This window comes from Megalobrama amblycephala, unplaced genomic scaffold, assembly GCF_018812025.1.
Source record: "Megalobrama amblycephala isolate DHTTF-2021 unplaced genomic scaffold, ASM1881202v1 scaffold343, whole genome shotgun sequence".
NCBI classification, from domain to species: Eukaryota; Metazoa; Chordata; class Actinopteri; order Cypriniformes; family Xenocyprididae; genus Megalobrama; species Megalobrama amblycephala.
In genome coordinates, this window is record NW_025953347.1 from 73,254 (window position 1) to 95,159 (window position 21,906).

General features: G+C 36.8%; 1 protein-coding gene across 1 annotated transcript; it reads left to right on the forward strand.

Annotated features, from left to right (window-relative positions):
- The first annotated feature begins 5,664 nt into the window (after positions 1–5,664).
- Positions 5,665–14,820, forward strand: LOC125261174. The gene is made up of 7 exons (XM_048179782.1): positions 5,665–5,820; positions 10,518–10,847; positions 12,393–12,701; positions 13,480–13,824; positions 14,100–14,219; positions 14,312–14,360; positions 14,557–14,820. The coding sequence occupies exons 1-7, from the start codon at positions 5,769–5,771 to the stop codon at positions 14,591–14,593; spliced, it is 1,242 nt and encodes a 413-aa protein (XP_048035739.1). The 5' UTR covers positions 5,665–5,768; the 3' UTR covers positions 14,594–14,820.
- Positions 14,821–21,906: the final 7,086 nt, after the last annotated feature.

Here is a 21,906-nt window from a genome sequence, read left to right on the forward strand (position 1 = left end):
CCGAGTCACATAAAAGATTCGTTCAAAATGAACGAATCGTTCAAGAACGACACATCACTAGTTCACACCGCAAGCGGCAGCAGAGCGGAAGCAGCGCGTGAGCGTGAACTGCAGCTGCAGAGACGCGCGAGTATTCACACTGGAATCGTTTGTACAGCGTCACAGCAGCGGCTCGAACCTACATAAAATGAGCATTTCTTTACAAAGACAGCTATAAATTTGTTTTTATAAGTTGGTCATTGTTAAACTTGATAGTCTTGAAAGTTTAACATGCAAGGTGTACAACACTCACATATATAAACATAAAATAAATTAAAAAAAAATCAATAAAAGCCTCGTGTCATCCATTGCTGCACACGAATGAGGTAAGCTTTGTGTTTTACATCATCTGCCGCATGAACATGTTTACAAGACTGCAAACTCGGGGGAAAAGACAGCAAACTCGGGTTTGATTTGGGTATGCAAGAGCCTATTGCTGTCTGTGTAATAACTAAAATAATGTTTATATATCATATTTTCTGGCTAGTTTAGTTTTCTATAATATATCATACTTTAACCCAAACTGAATAATTAAAAACAAGTTTAAATGAGTATCTTCTATAAATATTATGTAATATTAATTTTCTTTCCTGACATACTTCATTTCTTGTTAAAACACAATAGATATGCTTATTCTGTGCATTTTGAGCACTTTTTGTGTGAAATCATATTTATTTTGTCTATCAAAGGTGTACTTTCACTTTAAAATTTTAAAAATAGACCCAGCGCCGAAACGATCGCGGCACTGCTGCTTCTGCTCTGCTCCTGATACGCGCTGCTTGCGCTCTGCTGACGCGTGTGGTGTGAACCCGGCCTAAGGTGTCCCCTGAATGTGTCTGTGAAGTTTCAGCTCAAAATACCCCATAGTTTTTTTTTTTTTTTTTTTTTTTTTTTTTTTTAACTGCCTATTTTGGGGCATAATTAGAAATGCGCCGCGATTCAGGCTGCCTTTAATTCGCGCACAAAAAAGTAGACAGAAACAGCAGTTATGAGCGGGGTGGCCAAAGGGGTGGCCACGGCCACCCCCTGGCTCCGCCCCTGGGGGGAGTCTAATGCTATTTCATGTATTCTGACTTATATACACTGTTAAAGAGTTGGATTCCCATGCTAAACATGGCCAAGGTTTCATAACACGAGATGGACGTATGACGGAGTATTTCTGTGCCAAAAATACCCTTCCAAGTCACAAACTTCGGGATTTCTTTTTTTTTTTTTTCCAAATATGTGCCTGTGTGACAACAACACGAACGTAGTGAATTCATAAATTCATTATTCATCATTCACTATACGCTATATTCATTATAGTGGTTCAAAAGTTATCCATGGATAATGCGATGGTGTATTGTTTGTTTAAATACAGCTGTTTAGCTTGCCAATGATAGCTTGCAGACAATCTCCACACAAAAGTTGTGTGTGCTTGTGACAGCTCGTCACTCTATCTCCGATCACAACGACACGCCTCCAGGCTGATTGATACAGGTTTCGTTTGTGCAAAAACGACGCTGGTGGTGCAGGCCTAATTTGTGGGTGGGACAGGTGGGACACGTCCCCACCACTTTTCACCAGGGTCGATATTGTCCCTACTACTTTTTGAAACATCTTGCGGCATGGATGTACCTAATGCACATGAAACATGTCCAGTTGACTAGCAAAGCATTCATTTCATTCGTTTTTTAAATAAGAGGTTATCCAGTGCTGGAAGGTTGTTGTTTTTGAAATCATGCTGAGTGTTTGTTGATGTTGCCGCTGTTATCAGAGGCATGCAACTGTGCTCTCTTGGCGCTCGTGCAAAAATGGTGTGCACTGATGTTAATTCATGTTTGTACACGCACACACTCATGTCCCAACCACTTTTTAAAACAAAAAAGTTATGCCACTGACTTCACATAACTTGCTAATTTTATCAGAGAACATGGCAATAACTGTAAACAACTTAAATGCTATCTGACTTTAAATGTGGCTAGTACAATGGCTAAAAAAAGAGCCAGTAGTGCAGAGTTTCTGGTAAGAGTTTAAAAAAGCCTAATTTGCTTTTGTTTGGCATTAGCCCAGTGCATGAATCCTTTCAAGTTCAATTTCAGATATTTGTTAACTATATACCATTTATCCATAATAGGCTAGCCATTTGTTAAATGTTATCAAACAGTTTTTCCATGAATTGTTACTGTTTTGTTTAACTGACAGTTGGCATTATGCCAAGTGTATGCCCTTTCATGTTAAAGTTGTCTTTTTAAAATAAGAGCTACCAAAATAAGCCAAATAATTCAAACCCGATTCCAAAAAAGTTACAAATTGTGAAAAAAAGGAATGCAATAATTTACAAATCTCATAAACTTATATTTTATTCACAATAGAATATAGATAACATATCAAATGTTGAAAGTGAGACATTTTGAAATGTCATGCCAAATATTGGCTCATTTTGGATTTCATGAGAGCTACACATTCCAAACAAGTTGGGACAGGTAGCAATAAGAGGCCGGAAAAGTTAAAGGTCCCGTTCTTCGTGATCCCATGTTTCAAACTTTAGTTAGTGTGTAATGTTGTTGTTAGAGTATAAATAAAATCTGTAAAATGTTAAAGCTCAAAGTTCAATGCCAAGCGAGATATTTTATTTAACAGAAGTCGCCTACATCGAACGGCCAGTTTGGACTACATCCCTCTACTTCCTTCTTTAATGACGTCACTAAAACAGTTTTTTGACTAACCTCCGCCCACAGGAATACACAAGAGTTGCGTTTGTAGAGTGTGTTTGTCGCCATGTCGTCGAAACGCTGTTATTTTCATCCCGCAGTCCAATCACAGGGTCTGATTCCGGCTCAAATTGATAGGGTAAAATTAAAGACATGTTTACAATAACACTGAGCGCGTGCGTCTCCACGTTATGGTAAGGGGCGTGACCTTTCCGGGCAAGGAGCGCTAAGCTGCTGTCGAATCACAACACAGGAACCGCTGGCACAATCAGAACTCGTTACGTATTTCTGAAGGAGGGACTTCATAGAACAAGGAAGTCATCAGCCCGTTTTTATGACAGTGGAAACAGCGGTATACAGATGAGTAAATTATGTGAAAAATACTGTGTTTTTTTACACGCGAAACATGAACACATGTTATATTGCACACTATAAACACAATCAAAGCTTCAAAAAACCACGAAAAACGGGACCTTTAAATGTACATATAAGGAACAACTGGAGGACCAATTTGCAACTTATTAGGTCAATTGGCAACATGATTGGGTATAAAAAGAGCCTCTCAGAGTGGCAGTGTCTCTCAGAAGTCAAGATGGGCAGAGGATCACCAATTCCCCCAATGCTGTGGCGAAAAATAGTGGAGCAAAATCAGAAAGGAGTTTCTCAGAGAAAAATTGCAAAGAGTTTGAAGTTATCATTATCTACAGTGCATAATATCATCCAAAGATTCAGAGGATCTGGAACAATCTCTGTGCGTAAGGGTCAAGGCCAGAAAACCATACTGGATGCCCGTGATCTTCGGGGCCTTAGATGGCACTGCATCACATACAGGAATGCTACTGTAATGGAAATCACAACATGGGCTCAGGAATACTTCCAGAAAACATTGTCGGTGAACACAATCCACCGTGCCATTCGCCGTCGTAGGCTAAAACGCTATAGGTCAAAAAAGAAGCCATATCTAAACATGATCTAGAAGCGCAGGCGTTTTCTCTGGGCCAAGGCTCATTTAAAATGGACTAGGGCAAAGCGGAAAACTGTTCTGTGGTCAGACGAATCAAAATTTGAAGTTCTTTTTAGAAAACTGGGACGCCATGTCATCCGGACTAAAGAGGACAAGGACAACCCAAGTTGTTATCAGCGCTCAGTTCAGAAGCCTGCATCTCTGATGGTATGGGGTTGCATGAGTGCGAGTGGCATGGGCAGCTTACACATCTGGAAAGGCACCATCAATGCTGAAAGGTATATCCAAGTTCTAGAACAACATATGCTCCCATCCAGACGTCATCTCTTTCAGGGAAGACCTTGCTTTTTCCAACATGACAATACCAGACCACAAACTGCATCAATTACAACATCACGGCTGTGTAGAAGAAGGATCCGGGTACTGAAATGGCCAGCCTGCAGTCCAGATCTTTCACCCATAGAAAACATTTGGCGCATCATAAAGAGGAAGATGCGACAAAGAAGACCTAAGACAGTTGAGCAACTAGAAGCCTGTATTAGACAAGAATGGGACAACATTCCTATTCCTAAACTTGAGCAACTTGTCTCCTCAGTCCCCAGACGTTTGCAGACTGTTATAAAACGAAGATGGGATGCCACACAGTGGTAAACATGGCCTTGTCCCAACTTTTTTGAGATGTGTTGATGCCATGAAATTTAAAATCAACTTATTTTTCCCTTAAAATGATACATTCTTTCAGTTTAAACATTTGATATGTCATCTATGTTGTATTCTGAATAAAATATTGAAATTTGAAACTTCCACATCATTGTATTCTGTTTTTATTCACAATTTGTACAGTGTCCCAACTTTTTTGGAATCGGGTTTGTACAATATCAGATGCCATTTGTTGTCTGTATACCATTATTATTTATACAGTCAAACCAAAAAATATTCAGACACTTGATCTTGTCATATTTTATTATACCATCTTTTTTAAACTGAATAAACTGTAATAATGAATGACATGTCCAAGGTGTCTGAATAAGTGTTGGTTTGATAATAGCCTATATATAATTTGTTGACAATTTTGCTTAATCAAAATTATTTTCTGAAATTGAAATGGCTTTCAATTTTAAAGTTATGCAGTTACGGTGGTTAGAGACCTTATTTCTTGTTTTAATAAAGATTAAAAAAATGCCTGCTGTGACACAAATGTGTTCCAACTCAATTAAAATTACAACCCAAACCTCATTGTTTTTATAAATGTGGTTTAATGAATTGTGGGGGCTTTTTATACAGTTATTAATACACTCACATTTCTTCAATAAATGAAAAAAATCCTCTAAATATATGTCTGGCTCCTGATTTTATTCACAACCCTCGGCTTGGCCCTTGCTAAGTTTGGATTTGACACCCTACATTACGGGACTGTTGTCGCGCCACAATAGCTAAAAGCTGTCTTCACTGAACGCGAGCCCGGATCATTAAACACTCACACAATCATCCGTATACTGTAACTGCGGTTACAATTATTCATTAGATTATTATAAGGTGCATTACAAGGCATTAAAATACCTTCATAACGCATTATATATAAAAAGGCTTTAAGTAAAGTGTTCCGAAATATGAAACTGCACAATGCATTGTAGTGTTTGAGGAGCTTCCCAGGAGGATCTGAACGCAGCGTTCAGTTTCTTTCACATAAATGATAAATGCAAATAAAGCAAATGCTATGTAGCTTACATAATCTCCAAAACAAAACAAATTATATTATTAGTTCAGAACAATGCTGTTTTTTTCTTGAAGAATTTTGTAGTTGATGAAGCTATCTAATGCTATAATATTTACACACTGAATTGTTTTACAAACTGAAGAGGATAACGAGGTTTTGTATGTATAACAATGTTTTTGTGTAAGCATGTTGTGTTTTTGTTGTGTTCATCGCGGCACGTCAGTTAGGGAGGACCCAAATGCTTTGGTAAGTACTTTCACTTTCAGCTTAACTGGCAGTAATGCGGAAGAGAGATGGAGACGCCATTATTTCTCAGAATCTAAGCGCTGTTTTGTCTGATGAAAATCGTTGAAAAATGGGTGTTCTCTTCATTTTTCTCTCAGCTGGTTCATTTTTACTCTATCAAGGTAAGGCTGTACTGTTTTACTCTAAAGGTGTTTGTTACAGTCTCTCTTCGGTCGATAATAACGAACAAAGGGCGTGACGCAGTTTCATTTGGTGCCAGCTCTAATAACTAATACTTGACTGAAATTCATTTAATTACTTTTCTTTCGCTCGCATTGTGTGTTGTGCTTGGTAAACCATCTAATATTTAGGCTACAATCTTTATCTAGGACGACGCACGTGACGCAGTTTCACTTCGCACCAGCTCTAAACTTTACGCTCGAAAGAAATTAAATGTTTCTAAAGTAGGATATTGCTGTTTTAACTCGAAAATGAATTTAAATGCAATGTGTTTGGGGTCCCCCTCAGTAGAAATTGTGTTAGGGGATGGATGTCCTTCCTGGTTAGAAATGTCGTTGGGAGGTTATTTGAGTAGGCCTACGAGGGAGGTGCTGCGGAACAAAAGTGGGCGTTTCTGTATTTTTGGGTGTTTTCAAACTGGTGTGTGTTTATAGATTATATCATGCAATGAAAATGATCCCCTTCATACGACCCCACCCCTAAACCCTTCTCACACTTACACTCTGATGTTGGAAAATCAGGTAACGCTCTCAAAAACGCCCCTCTAATTATGGCCTCGCCCATCAATTGTTAATGTCTTGCAGAAACCTGTACTTGGGTTATTTTGTTTTGAACAGCATGGGCGGATCTAGAAAATAATTTTTTATGATGGCCAAGTCGTGGCACGAGGACTATGTGCAGCAAAGCGAACGCCCTTACATACTTAGTTTTTGTGTGTGTGGCGCCTTCACATTCATGTTTCTGATTATGTGAAACAGTTGAATTACCCCAAAGTAATCATCTATACTGTTTTAAAAGAATAAATTGCATTTGCGAGAGAATGCAAAAACTGTGACAAAAAGATTATTTTTCCTGCATCTCATATTTTTTTCTTCACCAAGACATCAACCGATTCTAAATATCTCTGAGCTTGTATCATTACTACATTGAAAAGACAAGTTGTTACATAGGCTACTTAGATGATATGAAATCACAAGTTTAGAATTTAGAATTTGCTAATTGTAGCATCTTTCCATTAAGCCGCTGGTATTGGTAGTAGGAGTGAACAACCATCTGATGCGTACAGAGTCCATGCCCATGCAGATGGATGTAAAATGCAAACAGTGTCTTTTTTTTTTATTGTGCTCCAACAAATAAACATTGATTCCAGTTAGCTATGTGGTGTCAATTCTTTAAAGTTCACAGCATACAAATATTGAATCCATAGTAGAACCATCTCCACCTTGCACACTACTCTGCAGTGCGGTCAAACTAAAAACTGACAGGTACTCATAAGTATGAAAAAAAGCAACTTTACATACACTACCGTTCAAAGGTTTGGGGTCAGTACGATTTTTTAATGTTTTAAAAGAAGTATCTTCTGCTCACCAAGCCTGCATTTATTTGATTAAAAATACAAACAAAAACAGTAATATTGTCAAATATTATTCCAATTCATAAATGTTTCTTGAGCATCAAATCATCATATTAGATTGATTTCTGAAGGATCATGTGACACTGAAGACTGGAGTAATGATGCTGAAAATTCAGCTTTGATCACAGAATAAATTACACTTTACTGTATAATGACATAGAAAACAGCTGTTTTAAATTGGAATAATATTTCACAATATTACTGTTTTTGTTTGTATTTTTAATCAAATAAATGCAGGCTTGGTGAGCAGAAGATACTTCTTTTAAAACATTAAAAAATCTTACTGACCCCAAACTTTTGAAAGGTAGTGTACATTCTAAATCTTAAATATCTTAACGACATCTTATAAATATCTATATGACATCTAACAGGAAACATCTTAAAGACGTATTGCGGATGAGAAAACACTCTACATACATTTTGCAGATGTAAATGCATCAAATAGACGTCTATGAGATGTACTTGTGCTATTGGTTGCTCTTGCAAAGAAAGGTTTCTCCTTGTGGAAGTTTTACGTTTGGTGAGCAAGTAAAATTTTAAAACTCAAATCAATATTTTGTGTACAGTTATTTAATTCTGTCATCCGGTATCACAGACTCGCTCTTTTGTTTCATACAAACGTAGCTGTTGCCATTTTACGACGATTGTTTGGTACACTGTAATGAATCAACAAGCAGGTACAATTTTAAAACAGTTTCATCTCAAATCAGTATCTCTTATCCCCATAATTATTTATGTTGTGAAAGGCAGTGTAAAAAGTGGTATTACTGTATCCCTTTAATGTCTGTCTAGTTTGAACTTGCCACTTGTTAGCAATTGCTTTCTCCATATAAGCTTTGCGCTTAAAGTGCTAATAAAATATTTTGACTGTGAATATTAATATTTCATGAATGATTATTTAATTATTTAGCCTCAGAGTGATGCAAGACTGATTCACTTCACAAAGTCCTGATCACCCTGTCCCCAGCTAACTGTTTGCTTGTTTGGGGTTTATTCTGCGATAACAACCGGCTGGATGTACATTATTCATTACTTAAAGGTGCTCTCAGCGATCCTGGGCGGAGTAACTTCCTGTTGACGTTTGAAGTGTTGTCAAACAAAACAGAGGCTAGCTAGACCCTCCCACCTCCTCCTCCTCCTCCTCCTCCCCTTTCCCTCCGTGCTTCCTGAAACAGTCATGAACGCACATTTAATATTGTGGGATTACAAAATTAATAATCTGTTTAAGATCTGATGACCCTACATCCTGACATAAACTCACATGAATTACTAAGGTGAAGTACATTGTATTTAGCATTTTAAGGTAAAGATGACGACATCAGATGAATGATTCTGTTTAGCAAAGTTTCTAGCAAGAGTTTTCTGCCAGTTCCTGTTCTCTTTATTTTATGTCTAATGAGTCAGATTACTGAGATTCTCACCTTTAGTTGTTAATGGCTCTTGGAGCCCCTGTCCCATTCTTTGAATAAGTATGCTGATTGGATTAGGACTTATGACACTCTAGCGTCTGGGGTCGGTTCCTATACCTGAATACTTAATTTGCATGCTTTGTTGTCTCCTTGGTACTTTGTCTCTATCACTAAGCACTGCCCCCTAAAATGTATATAAACTTCAATGTACACTGCCTTAGTTAGACTTTGGATGACCACAGCGACGCACAGCGTGTTTCTCAATAAAGAGTAACTTCTGCTTAAAGATATCCCAAAGTCTCCTGGTCTATGCTTCTGAGATTTCCAGCAATATCATTCTTGTCGGTTATTGGCAGGAGCATGTTTATTATGTTTCGTGGTCCAGGCTGCACCAGTTTGTTTTTTGTTGCCGTTTTCGGAGCTTGTGGCGACTACAGAGATCGCATTTTTTTTACAGTGTGTTCAGGGGACAGGCAACTAGCGGATAGTGAGGAGATGTTTGCTGTATGTGACAAAAAATTTTTTGGCCTAAAAACGAGTGACATCACTTAGAGCACCTTTAACAATACTTGAGCAATACATTTTGTGGAGAAAATGATAAAAGATCATACTGTATATACTAAATATATATGGTGGAGAAGGGGCTTACTTCAGCTAAATATGTTTTGAATAATAAGTGAAATAGTAAGTGAATACTTGTTCAAAACAATCAATACAGCAAAGTTTGTACTATTATGTTTATTTGATCAATAAAAGAATTGATTTTTGTTCAATAACTATACTGTTAAAATATTTTACAAAGTAAAGATTCTGAAAGTTTTATTTACACTCCTTGAAGGAGAACCCAGAATAATTTAATGGCTTTACAGTGACAAATATCTTATGAAATGAATAATATTTTTTTATAATATGATAGTTTCATTAATATCTGAATCTAACCATGTCATGTCAACACTTACCTGTGCGATTCTCTTCACCCTTCTTCAATCATCTGCCATCCACTTCAGTCATCCAGTCCACCATCTCCTACTCCCAGCATCTGTACCAAATAAGACTGTTATCCAATGGCATTTCTACTGCAACTACCCAATTCTCAGTTACTTACTTGCTTACATCGCTTGTCTGACAAAACCTGTAAATAAACCTGTTGTTTGGAAATTACCTAAGTTGCATCTTCAGATGACATACATACAGTACAGACACGCAAAAACATTCATGCGTACAGAAACTTCTTGTCAGTGCTGATCTGCGACTTTATCAGTAAAATAGTCCCACATCTACATCACAATTTTTAGTTCACAGACTCTATCTCTCTCCGATAACAATGGATTAGTGCGCTATCAGTAGCACTAAAATGGCGTTTTGGAATGAATACTTAAAATAAAACGCCGAAACAATGTCTTGAGGTGTGATGACCAAAGAGAAAAAATTTATAATGTGCCGTTTAAAATAATGCACACATGAGGTGTATTTTTCTAATAATTAAGCAGCCTGTTGTAAATTATTCCTTACTTTGTTCCTGAGTTTTTATTACATTTTGAAAAAAGAGAAAAAGACATTGTCTGTGTTTAAACAGTTTTAATTCCTGACACAAACGGATATAAAAGAACATAATTTTCCATAAATGTATAATGGTAATAGTGAACATGAGATTTTAAAGCACTAAACAAAAATGAATCATCGAATTTGTGACAGAATTTTCTAATGATTGAATGAGAATGATGAATGTTTGTCTCAGTGAGTTTTTTTACCCCACAATTTTTATGATCTGAAGTGAAAAGATTAAAATTCTTTCATTTGTTCACTTCTTCTTCAGGCGTGTCTGGTGTTGATACAGGTGGAGTGTCAGTGATGGAGGGAGATTCGGTCACTCTACACACTGGTGTTGAAAAAAACCAACAAGACAGAATGAAATGGTATTTTAATGACATCCGCATTGCTCAAATCAATGGAGATCTCAGTAAGACCTGTACAGATGTTCAGTGTAAAGATGGTGATGAGAGATTCAGAGACAGACTGAAGCTGGATCATCTGACTGGATCTCTGACCATCATGAACACCAGAACCACAGATGCTGGAGAATATAAACTACTGATTACCAGCGGGGGCAGCGACCGTGAAAAGATCTTCAGTGTTACTGTTCATGGTGAGTGTCATTTAATGAATGTTTAAAAGCAAGTTTAATGTGTTTAATCACATAATATCACATCATTCATTTGTTTTTTGAAGCAGTTACAATTAGTGCTGCTTTTCTCTTTACCTGTAGCTGATTCAGAACAGTATTAAATCTAAATTGTCTTTCCACTGGCAAGCTGATAGTTTTAACAAAGAAGAGAGATGCTGAGGTTAGAGGTCTTCACAGGTCCAAAAATCACACCCGAACCTGAAGTGACCCCTAAATGTGCTACATAGAACTGACGCAGGTCTATTATTTTGACAGTTGGACTCTGGCCTATGCAGAACCGAGAAATGCCATAAATGTTAGTGGTGCAACAGATCACAAAACTCACGGTTCAGATCAAATTATGGTTTTCATTCAAATGCTGAATGAAATAAAATTCAAATAAAAATGTTTATGTTGTGTGAAGCAGATGACCCAGAAGCGATTTAGACAGAATTTATTAACAGTTCAAAAAGTCCAACATAGGCAGACTGCCAAGCACCGTCCTCTTAGGCGCTCGCAGCTGGTACACAGACAGAAAATGAAAATGGAATACGGATCTGGCGGAGACTCGCAGAACTCAGTCGCTTAGTCCCAGACCTGGAAGCACCACAGGAGGTAGATGAATTGCTGGTTGCCTGGCGGCTGGCAGAAACCAGGTTTGACAAACAAGGGGTTCAGTAGGTGAAGTATCTGGGCGGCTGCTGAGACTACGATTGAGATGGACACACAATCAATCATTAAAGGATATTTGGATGTGAGTAGAGCAGAGTTAAAAGCCACAACATGGATAATAATCATCTGGCAAAGAAGCGAGAAAACAGCACGGAGAAATAGCAAAGAATATCAGAGCAGAGAAGAAACAGGTGTGAAGGCAAATCAGCGCGAGTGCTGATTGCAACGACAAACAGCTAAGCCAAAGTGGCAATAAAGAGAGAGGAACAAAAGAAATAAGGAGAAAATCAAACCTGGCTCATGACAGTTTAAGACAAATGTAACCTTGCTTCTCATTTAAACACTTTAAGTACTGTGACAGCAAAAACTCTTGACTTATAAAGTTAAAACATTAAAGACAAATAAACAAACAGTAAAAATAAGACTACACAAAATAAAAGAGATAAATACAATAGACCAGTTACTAATAGTTAAGTCTAACAATAGTATTCATGTACAGAAATGTAATAATAAATAGCTATAAATATAATTGTAATTACACTGTATGCATAGGATTCACTGTATAAATTAAATATACATAGATTAATCTTTGCTAGAGTTGTGTGACAATTAATGACATAACAAGAAACTTTGCATTCCCTTTGAGAACTTTGAGTTCCCCCGAAAACTTTGGTATAATTTTCTAATGAATGAATGAGAATGATGAATGTTTGTTTGAGTAAATATGCAAATTTTATGCTGTATCTTTGCATGTGTCATGTATTATATTTTAAATCCAGGCATTTTTTGTCCCCTCAATTTTTATGATCTGAAAAGATTAACATTCTTTCATTTGTTCATCTGGTGTTGATACAGGTGGAGTGTCAGTGAAGGAGGGAGATTCAGTCACTCTACACACTGGTGTTGAAAAAAAACAACAAGACAGAATGAAATGGTATTTTAATGACATCCGCATCGCTCAAATCAATGGAGATCCCAGTAAGACCTGTACAGATGTTCAGTGTAAAGATGGTGATGAGAGATTCAGAGACAGACTGAAGCTGGAGAATCGAACTGGATCTTTGACCATCATGAACACCAAAACTACAGATGCTGGACTCTATAAACTACTGATCACCAGCGGGGGCAGCGACCGTGAAAAGATCTTCAGTGTTACAGTTCATGGTGAGTGTCATTTAATGAATGTTTAAATGCTGGTTTAATAACATAATATCACATCATTATTAATTGTTTTTTTATTGCAATTACAATTAGAGCTGCTTTTTCATTTTATGTTTCATTAACAAAGTTCTAGAGGAACACATTCAAATGATCTATCCAATCAACACGTCATTCCAATCAGCATGAGAGGAAGCCTATATATATGTACTTGACTCACTTATGTTCCCCTCACTCTTTTCTGGCTCCTACCACAGCCAGGAATCTCTGGGACTCAGGGTTCGGGCCAAAATACAGAGCTTGGAGCCCTCTCCTCGGACAGCACGCCAAACACACTTAACCCACAGGGTTCCTCACCTGTTTCCATTCTACAGTTGATGTCCATTAATTCAGAATGTCATATCATCCCAAATACTGCAGAAACAACTAAAACATTGACTTCTTCTTCTCTGTCTTTTCTACTCTCTTCTACTTCTAATTCTCTATAATTAAGCCATTTTAGGGAATGAGCATGATCAACTGCCCATCTTGGAGTGGAAGTCTGTCATTTCTTACATAACTTTTTCCCCCAGAAAATAAATGCCATATTTATAAATGCCATATTTATTCCGAATTGGACAAATGGCCAAATGGGCTTTCTTAAACTTTTTAAGAAAAAAAATGCTTTACAGGTTGAAATTCAAGAAAGAACTTGTAATATGTACAATTGCATGTATTTTCTGTTTTTTTATGGAGTTTCTTTCCCCCCAAAATATCCTTCAAGCTCTATTGGATTGTCTTTCAGGTGTTTCTGCTGCTGAACGAGATAAAATGAAGAGAGAGGTTAAGGAGGGAGAATCTGTCATTTTAGATCCTGGTGTCAATGGTGATTCGATGGTGTGGTATTTTAATGAGATTCGCATCGCTGAAATCACTGGAGATCAGAGTAAGATCTGTAAAGATGATCAGTGTGATGAGAGATTCAGAGACAGACTGAAGCTGGATCGTCAGACTGGATCTCTGACCATCATGAACACCAGAAACACAGACTCTGGAGAATATCAACTGAAGAGCATCAGCGGCAGTGTCCATCGTCGTCGCCGCAGCATCAGCGTCAGCAGTGTGAAGAGCTTCGATGTTACTGTCATTGGTGAGTGTAATCGTCATTCAGGCATTTGGCAGTGAAAACACCTTTACATTGGAATATAAAGAAAGAGGGTGTTGTTACATCTCTTTATTTTAGTTGCTCAGTGACTTGTCACTGATGAAGCGGTACTTTTGACTTCACTGTATGAAAGTGTTCACATTTAAACAGTATCAAATTTAGATTTACTCTCTCAGACCGTCTGATATGTCATTGTGTGATGTTACAGATCAATCTGACAGCTATAATCACACTAATGACTTTGTCTTCATCTGTTCCAGGTTCAGGTCATTCTTCAGATGCTGTAGCAGGAATTGTTGTTGCTGTTGTTCTGCTGGTGTGTGTAGCTGTAGCTGCAGTTGGTGCTGTGATTTACCGTCGCCGCAGGAACTTCAGAAATGGCAAGTATCACCTACAGAAACTATGAGAGGAAAACATCTTTATTGTGCAAAATTAGTGTTTCATTATGTGTGTGATTTGTTTTTCAAAGCAGACATGGAAGAAAATGAACAAGGAGTTCCTGAAGAAAGCCCATCAGAGAGGTAAGATACTGCTCTACTGTAGTTTGTCTTGCTAGTAACTATGAAATTACATCATTCAGATCTGTTGAATTGACAAAATCTGCCTGATAAGAATTAAACATTTCAAACCTAATTCACAGATTAATGACAGATGTGCTCATGTCTGTAGCTGTTTATTTTTCACATTAACGTTCTGTGATTCGTTGTTCTCTTACAGATCCTTAATGACAGGGGAAAAAACAGAGGTCCAGTAATCTGAGAAGATCGCAACAGTTTCCGCAACATTACTTCTATTGAATGAAATCATAGGATAATGAGCCGGAAATATGATGAAATACTTATTAATGTTAAAGCACTTATCTTGAGCTATACTGCAAACAGAGATAATATTAACCGTGATACTCATATTTTTTCTAGCTGGGTGTTAAAGGGATAGTTCACCCAAAAATGAAAATTTGATGTTTATCTGCTTACCCCCAGCGCATCCAAGATGTAGGTGACTTTGTTTCTTCAGTAGAACACAAATGATGATTTTTAACTCCAACCGTTGCCGTCTGTCAGTGGTATAATGCAAGTCAGCGGGAACTTGGACTATAAGAGTAAATAAAACACGACAGACAAATCTACACGAAACGATCGGTTTCTCTCGCACAAACCGATCGTTTCGTGTCTAAGGACATCAATGTGTCGTCACGAGCCGCAGGGTTTCATTTGGATTTGTTTGTCGTGTTTTATTTACTCTTATAGTCCATGTTCCCGCTGACATGCATTATACCACTGACAGACGACAATGGTTGGAGTTAAAAATCATAATTTGTGTTCTACTGAAGAAACAAAGACACCTACATCTTGGATGCTCTGGGGGTAAGCAGATAAACATCACATTTTCATTTTTGGGTGAACTATCCCTTTAATTTCTAATTTTATCATAAAGCAAGGCTATTTCAAGGATATTAAGAATAAGCTTATTGATCAGGTATTTGATAGTACAAATAAAAAAATAATGATATTTGATATTTTCATCTTATAAACCTGCAGTACATTTAATATTTTAGCATATGCTTTTACTCAGAGCAATGTATTAAGTTCTTGCATAAAAGAATGATGATTTTACTGTTTGTAGCATGAAAATAAGGATGAAATATCACTGTTTAGAGCTTTCATTGTTCCTCAGAAGTTGACATAATTTTCCAGTCTTTGAGAAAAGAAAAGAACTATAATATCTTTATTAACAACTTTGAACCTTGTATGGCAGCACAGATTCTGGAAGACAAAATCCATTTGATTGACAAATACCATATTAAGAACTACATATACAAAAGAAAAATCAATCATAGAATCAATCATTATTGGGGGGTGCTTCAGATTAAAGTTTGTAATGCTGTGATTCATATTGGAGTTTGGATAATAGATCTAAGAGTGAATTCCAAATGGAGAAATAAATTGGTAAAATAGGCAAGGCAAGGCAATTTTATTTGTATAGCACATTTCATACACAATGGTAATTCAAAGTGCTTTACATAAAGAAGAATAATAAAAACAGAACACAAGGAATGTAAATAACAGTAAAAACAGAGAATTTTGCTATCTGGATAGATGAGCTAGGAAGTCTCATGGAGTTTGTTGTTGTTGTTGTTGTTGTTGTTGTTTGTCCATCAGAGTGGATCTGAATGGATCTTTCTCACACGACAGGACCGCTACCTGTTAAGGCACTTCAAACTGATAAACACAGTTTCAATCTCCCCTTTTGCCAAGACACCTCAAACTGCACCACACAGCCCTAATCACCCTTCCGGAGATATCTTATCCATGCAACACAGCTCAAATTTCCCCATGGTTTGTCCCCTTATCCAAATTTGAACCTGATCACAAATGCTTTCTTCCTAATTCTCCCAGCTCTTTCAACCAGACAGCAATATTTAAAATGCATTAAAAGTCAGAATAACAAGATGATACATAAAAGATATAAAATACATTAAAAATGAAATAAAAACAGGAAAAGGAATTAAAAGAATAAAAAGATATGTATAAAATAGAATGCAAACAGTTCTGAATACTGAATTCAGAAATAAGACTGCTGAAAATGGGTCTGTCCCTGTTCTCTTTTGCACTTTATTGCACTATTTCTTATGAGTTTTTTTTATGATGTTTGTATTTTCACTTTGTTTGGTTTTAAATAAACTGAATTTACTGAAAAAAAAAGCTTCTAATCAACTGCAGTTATTCATACAAGTAATAGTTTATTTTTATTTTGATACCCCCTCAATTAAAATTGAGGCTTATACATGATTTATAGATATATATAAGTTTGGTAGGTAATATTCAGTTTTCAGTTCAATTTTACAGTGATTTATTGGCGTGACAAATATTTTTACATTTGTATTTGTGGGGTTGCTGCATATGAAACAAACTGAAGAAAAAAAAGCAAGAACAAAATAAGTAAAATATGAAAACTAATTAACAAAGAAATGTAAAATGGAAGCCATTAAAGAATAAAATGAAATATTGCAGAATATTCATAATTTTGGCCAGCAGATGGCCCTAATACACCAGATTCTGTTAATTAACTTTTACAATCCAGTTCAAAGGAAAGAACTGGAAAGCAAGGCCTCTTTTCACCATCACTTAAAGGGTTAGTTCACCCAAAAATGAAAATTCTGTCATTTATTACTCACCCTCATGCCGTTTCACACCCGTAAGACCTTTGTTGATCTTTGGAACACAAATTAAGATATTTTAGTTGAAATCCGATGGCTCCGTGAGGCCTGCATATAGGGAGCAATGACATTTCCTCTCTCAAGATCCATAAAGGTACTAAAATCATATTTAAATCAGTTCATGTGAGTACAGTGGTTCAATATTAATATTATAAAGTGACGAGAATATTTTTGGTGCACCAAGAAGACAAAATAACAACTTATGGTGATAGCCGATTTCAAAACACTGCTTCAGGAAGCATCAGATCATAAATGAATCAGTGTATCGAATCATGATTGGATCGTGCGTCAAAACTATCAACAGCTGAAATCATGTGACTTTGCTGCTCAGAACAGAAAATTCGACACACTAATTAATTTATGATGCCTTAAGGGTGTGGAACGGCATCAGGGTAAGTAATAAATGACAGAATTTTCATTTTTGGGTGAACTAACCCTTTAACAATTAGACCACACATATTTTAATTTTTACTTATTTTTACTGATTATCCAATATATGCCACAATATTTATGAGATCTATTTTCTTTTATTAAAGGTGCCATCGAATGTTTTTTTACAAGATGTAATATAAGTCTAAGGTGTCCGCTGAATGTATCTGTGACGTTTCAGCTCAAAATACCCCATAGATTTTTTTAATTCATTTTTTTAACTGCCTATTTTGGGGCATCATTAACTATGCACCGATATATAGGTTGCGGCCCCTTTAATTCTCGTGCTCCCCCGCCCCCGGAGCTCGCGCTTGCCTTGAACAGAATAAACACAGTTCACACAGCTAATATAACCCTCAAAATGGATCTTTACAAAGTGTTCGTCATGCAGCATGTCTAATCACGTAAGTACAGTATTTATTTGGATGTTTACATTTGATTCTGAATGAGTTTGAGGCTGTGCTCCGTGGCTAACGGCTAATGCTACACTGTTGGAGAGATTTATACAGAATGAAGTTGTGTTTATGAATTATACAGACTGCAAGTGTTTAAAAATGAAAATAGCGACGGCTCTTGTTTCCGTGAATACAGTAAGAAACGATGGTAACTTTAACCACATTTAACAGTACATTAGCAACATGCTAACGAAACATTTAGAAAGACAGTTTACAAATATCACTAAAAATATCATGATATCATGGATCATGTCAGTTATTATTGCTCCATCTGCTATTTTTCACTATTGTCCTTGCTTGCTTACCTAGTCTGATGATTCAGCTGTGCACAGATCCAGACGTTCTGCCCTTGTCTAATGGCTTGATCATGGGCTGGCATATGCAAATATTGGGGGGCGTACACCCCGACTGTTACGTAAAGTGCGTTCACGAGGCCTCGTAATTCCTGTAGTTACGAGATCCTAGCTTGTAAAAAGCGTTCACGTCCTCGTAGAGCTCATAATTACAGCTTGTAAGCTGGGAGTTTTCTGAAAGCTCCCACATGTACCACGTGGCCGCTGTACCACCTGAGCCATGTAGATTCATTTAGGCATTGATAGTGGTGCCATGGAAACGCATAATTCCCAGTCCGAGGACGTGAACAGCTCCAAATATAACATCACGTGTTGTCATTTCAAGAATCTGGTAAATACGAGGTGACGTGAACGCAGCATAACAGTCGGTGTTATGTTGAGATTCGCCTGCTCTTCGCCTTTTAAACAAATTAGATTTATATAAGAAGGAGGAAACAATGGAGTTTGAAACTCAGTGTATGTTTTTTCCATGTACTGAACTCTTGTTATTTAACTATGCCAAGGTAAATTCAATATTTAATTCTAGGGCACCTTTAAGCTTTCGTAGATCTGACGTCATTGACCAGAAGAGCAGCAGCAGCTACGCCCATCAGAGCAGTGACGACCAATCGGAGCACAGCTTCAACATAATCACAATAATGGGCGTGGACTTCTGAAAAAACACATGAGCAATGATAAAACATAGTTTTTTAGCTGTCACAAACTCAAAATTGATTTTTAGCTTTAAGCCCCGGGTATACTTCGGCCGTCCGCGCTCGTGCACCGTCCGCATGACGTAATTTTCATTGAAGTTACAGTGTTACGCATTAACAGCAACAGTAACATTTTCAAAGCAACGAAGTAGACAAGTGGTCAAGTGCAAAGACCGCAAGTTGAGTGTGAACAAAGAATATACACTAACAAGAAGCGACAGTCAATAGAACGTTCCATTGAAACACCGGCGCCCAGCAGCAGCCCTGCGTTTCCGCCATTTTGGGGTGAAAGCGAGTTGGCAGTCCACTAGTTTCTATGGCAATATCACCTGCTTTGTTAAAAAAAAAAAAAAACGTACATTAAAGCTGAAATCCAACCTGAATGATGACAACACAGAATGAAATACTATCACTAGTGATCATCAAATCCTTTTTACAATTTATTTTACACACTTTGTGTTTAAATCTTCCACTTTTTTCACAAAACCTTTGCTCTCTAGAAACCCAGTCAGTTTGGGTTAAAATTCTTTAAAAGGCTTATAAACACTGAATTATTACCAACATATGAAATTAAATTAAAGACATGCATCAGAAAAATTGGGAATGTTGGACAATTAATATATGAAAATAACAGCTTGATTTTGCAGTGTTGTCTAGTCTGTTAAAGCGAAAGTCCAAAAGTGTGAATTATGGGATAACGGACACAGCAATGCATCATGTGTTATAAGATCATTATGTATGTAGCGATCCATTAAAACAGGCTACAATATACCCTATTTCAATTCAGACCTAGATATTATTACTATTACTCCACTAGGTCTAAAATATATTGTTCGCTGCAAACATGATGATCTTAAATTTATTAATTATTAATTTACCATTAATAAATGTGTAAAGTTGCATAAAATGGAAATACTCAATAAAGTAGGCTACGTTACCTGAGATGGATCAATGGTTGGATTCCACAACAACTGGTAAAATAAAACAATATATATAAAACACTACAACATTTACTGTAGGAGTCATACAATTTACTGGTGACTTAATTTTAAAAAAAACTGTTCTATTGCGCTTCTGATTTGGCAGTGTAATTCGCCGATTTTGGGTGCGTAAGATGTGAAGGATTCTATGGTCCAGTTAATATTTTCACCCCATAATGGCGGCTACGCTACCGGAGCGCTATCTAGTGGCTGTTATCCAAAAAGTGTCGCCTCTTTAGTATGAAAGAGATCCGGACATAATCCGCCATGTTGACGTTATCATGTGACCGACGTTATCACAAGCGCAACAATTTAAAAAATATGAGTGACAGGTTTAATTAATCTATCTGTAAATATCTTGATATTGATTAAACTTGCTTATTTTGTGGTCTTGTTGAAGAATCAGCTGCCCAGTAATTTTGTAATTATAGTACAATTAATATATTTTAGTTCTTATGTTTTTATGTTTATTTTTTGTTACGAAAACCCAAATTCGCGTGAATATGTTGTTAATTTCTTTATTTTATATGCAAAAATGTTCATCCACAAGCAAAAGTGGCATAAATCTCCTTTGTTTTCCTCCTTGTTGAATTAGCTCTAGTTTAATCCCTCAGGCTTATAAATAAAAAAAAAAATACTTTTATGCATTATGATGTATTCAAAATATTTAACCTTGTCATCATGCTTTATGTCTGTGTAAATAATCTCAAACTATGATCTATACAAACACTTTCTTTTTTTTTTGGTCATTATTATTGTTCATTGTTAAAAGATACCACTATGATATTTTCCCTGATCTTGTATGTAATTGTAGATCCTGCAATAAAAATAAAGATATGAGCAACAGGTGCACTAACACCTCACAGCACCAGTAACTCCACAACCCTACCTAGTGCAGTTTTCCTCAGTGTTAGCAATGTCTGAAGCCAAAGAAGACATCAGCAGCTGCTCGAAGATCTCGCCTTTGGAGAAGACTGATTTTATACATAAATTGTAAGTATAAACTACTTAAAATTAAGATTACTCCAGAATGAATTGCTTTGCTAGCAACACTTACACACAACAATACTGATAAATGCTGACTAAAATGTAATTATAATACTTTTCATATTACTTCTTTAGTAAAACAAGCAAAATGTAAAGTTTTGTCATAGGACATAGCTATGCATAAACACACACTAGACAAATACAGCTGATGTGAATACATCTCCATTTACAGTCAAGCACTGATAACAGCATAGTAAAGTAAAAATTAATAAATAATGACAATAAATAAATGCATATACAAGTCAACAACACACGAAACAAAGCTTTATTCAAATGTATTGATCTAACAATCACGTATTTACAGTCCTGCTGCCATCTCAACAGAGCTGTGCCACTTCTGCAGCTTTATTCTGATGAAGCAGCTGATGAACACCTTCATCCATCATGTCCCTCACTGCTGCTCTTCTCAATGGGGACATCGTTGATCCAGAGTATGAGGAAGACCATGATGATGATGGACCCCTGAAACCCACAACCTCGAAGCAAGAGTGGGAGAAGATGTGCGGTACAATCTGGCTGCTGCTGTGTCTGCTGCAAACATTCATGTGCTCTCCATCAGCAGATTAATACATTTTACAATTCATTCATGTCAGCATTCAGTTTCTTGCCATAATTAATTTAATATTTTTACATTTACATGCTAATTCATGTCGTAGCTTCATTACTTTTGTGGAGTAGTCTAAACCGCTGAGCTGATAAGCAGAAGGTTGCTGGTTCGATCTCTGCAGCATCTCCTCCAGTGTGTCCTTGATCAAGTCACTTTACTCCAGGTTACTCCAGCGGGATCATCCCTGTAATAGAGCACTTTTTTCTTTCTGAACACAAAAGGTGATTGGTTAAGTTTTTCCTGCTGGTTTCTGTTCATACAATATCAGTCAATGGAGCCTGACTTCC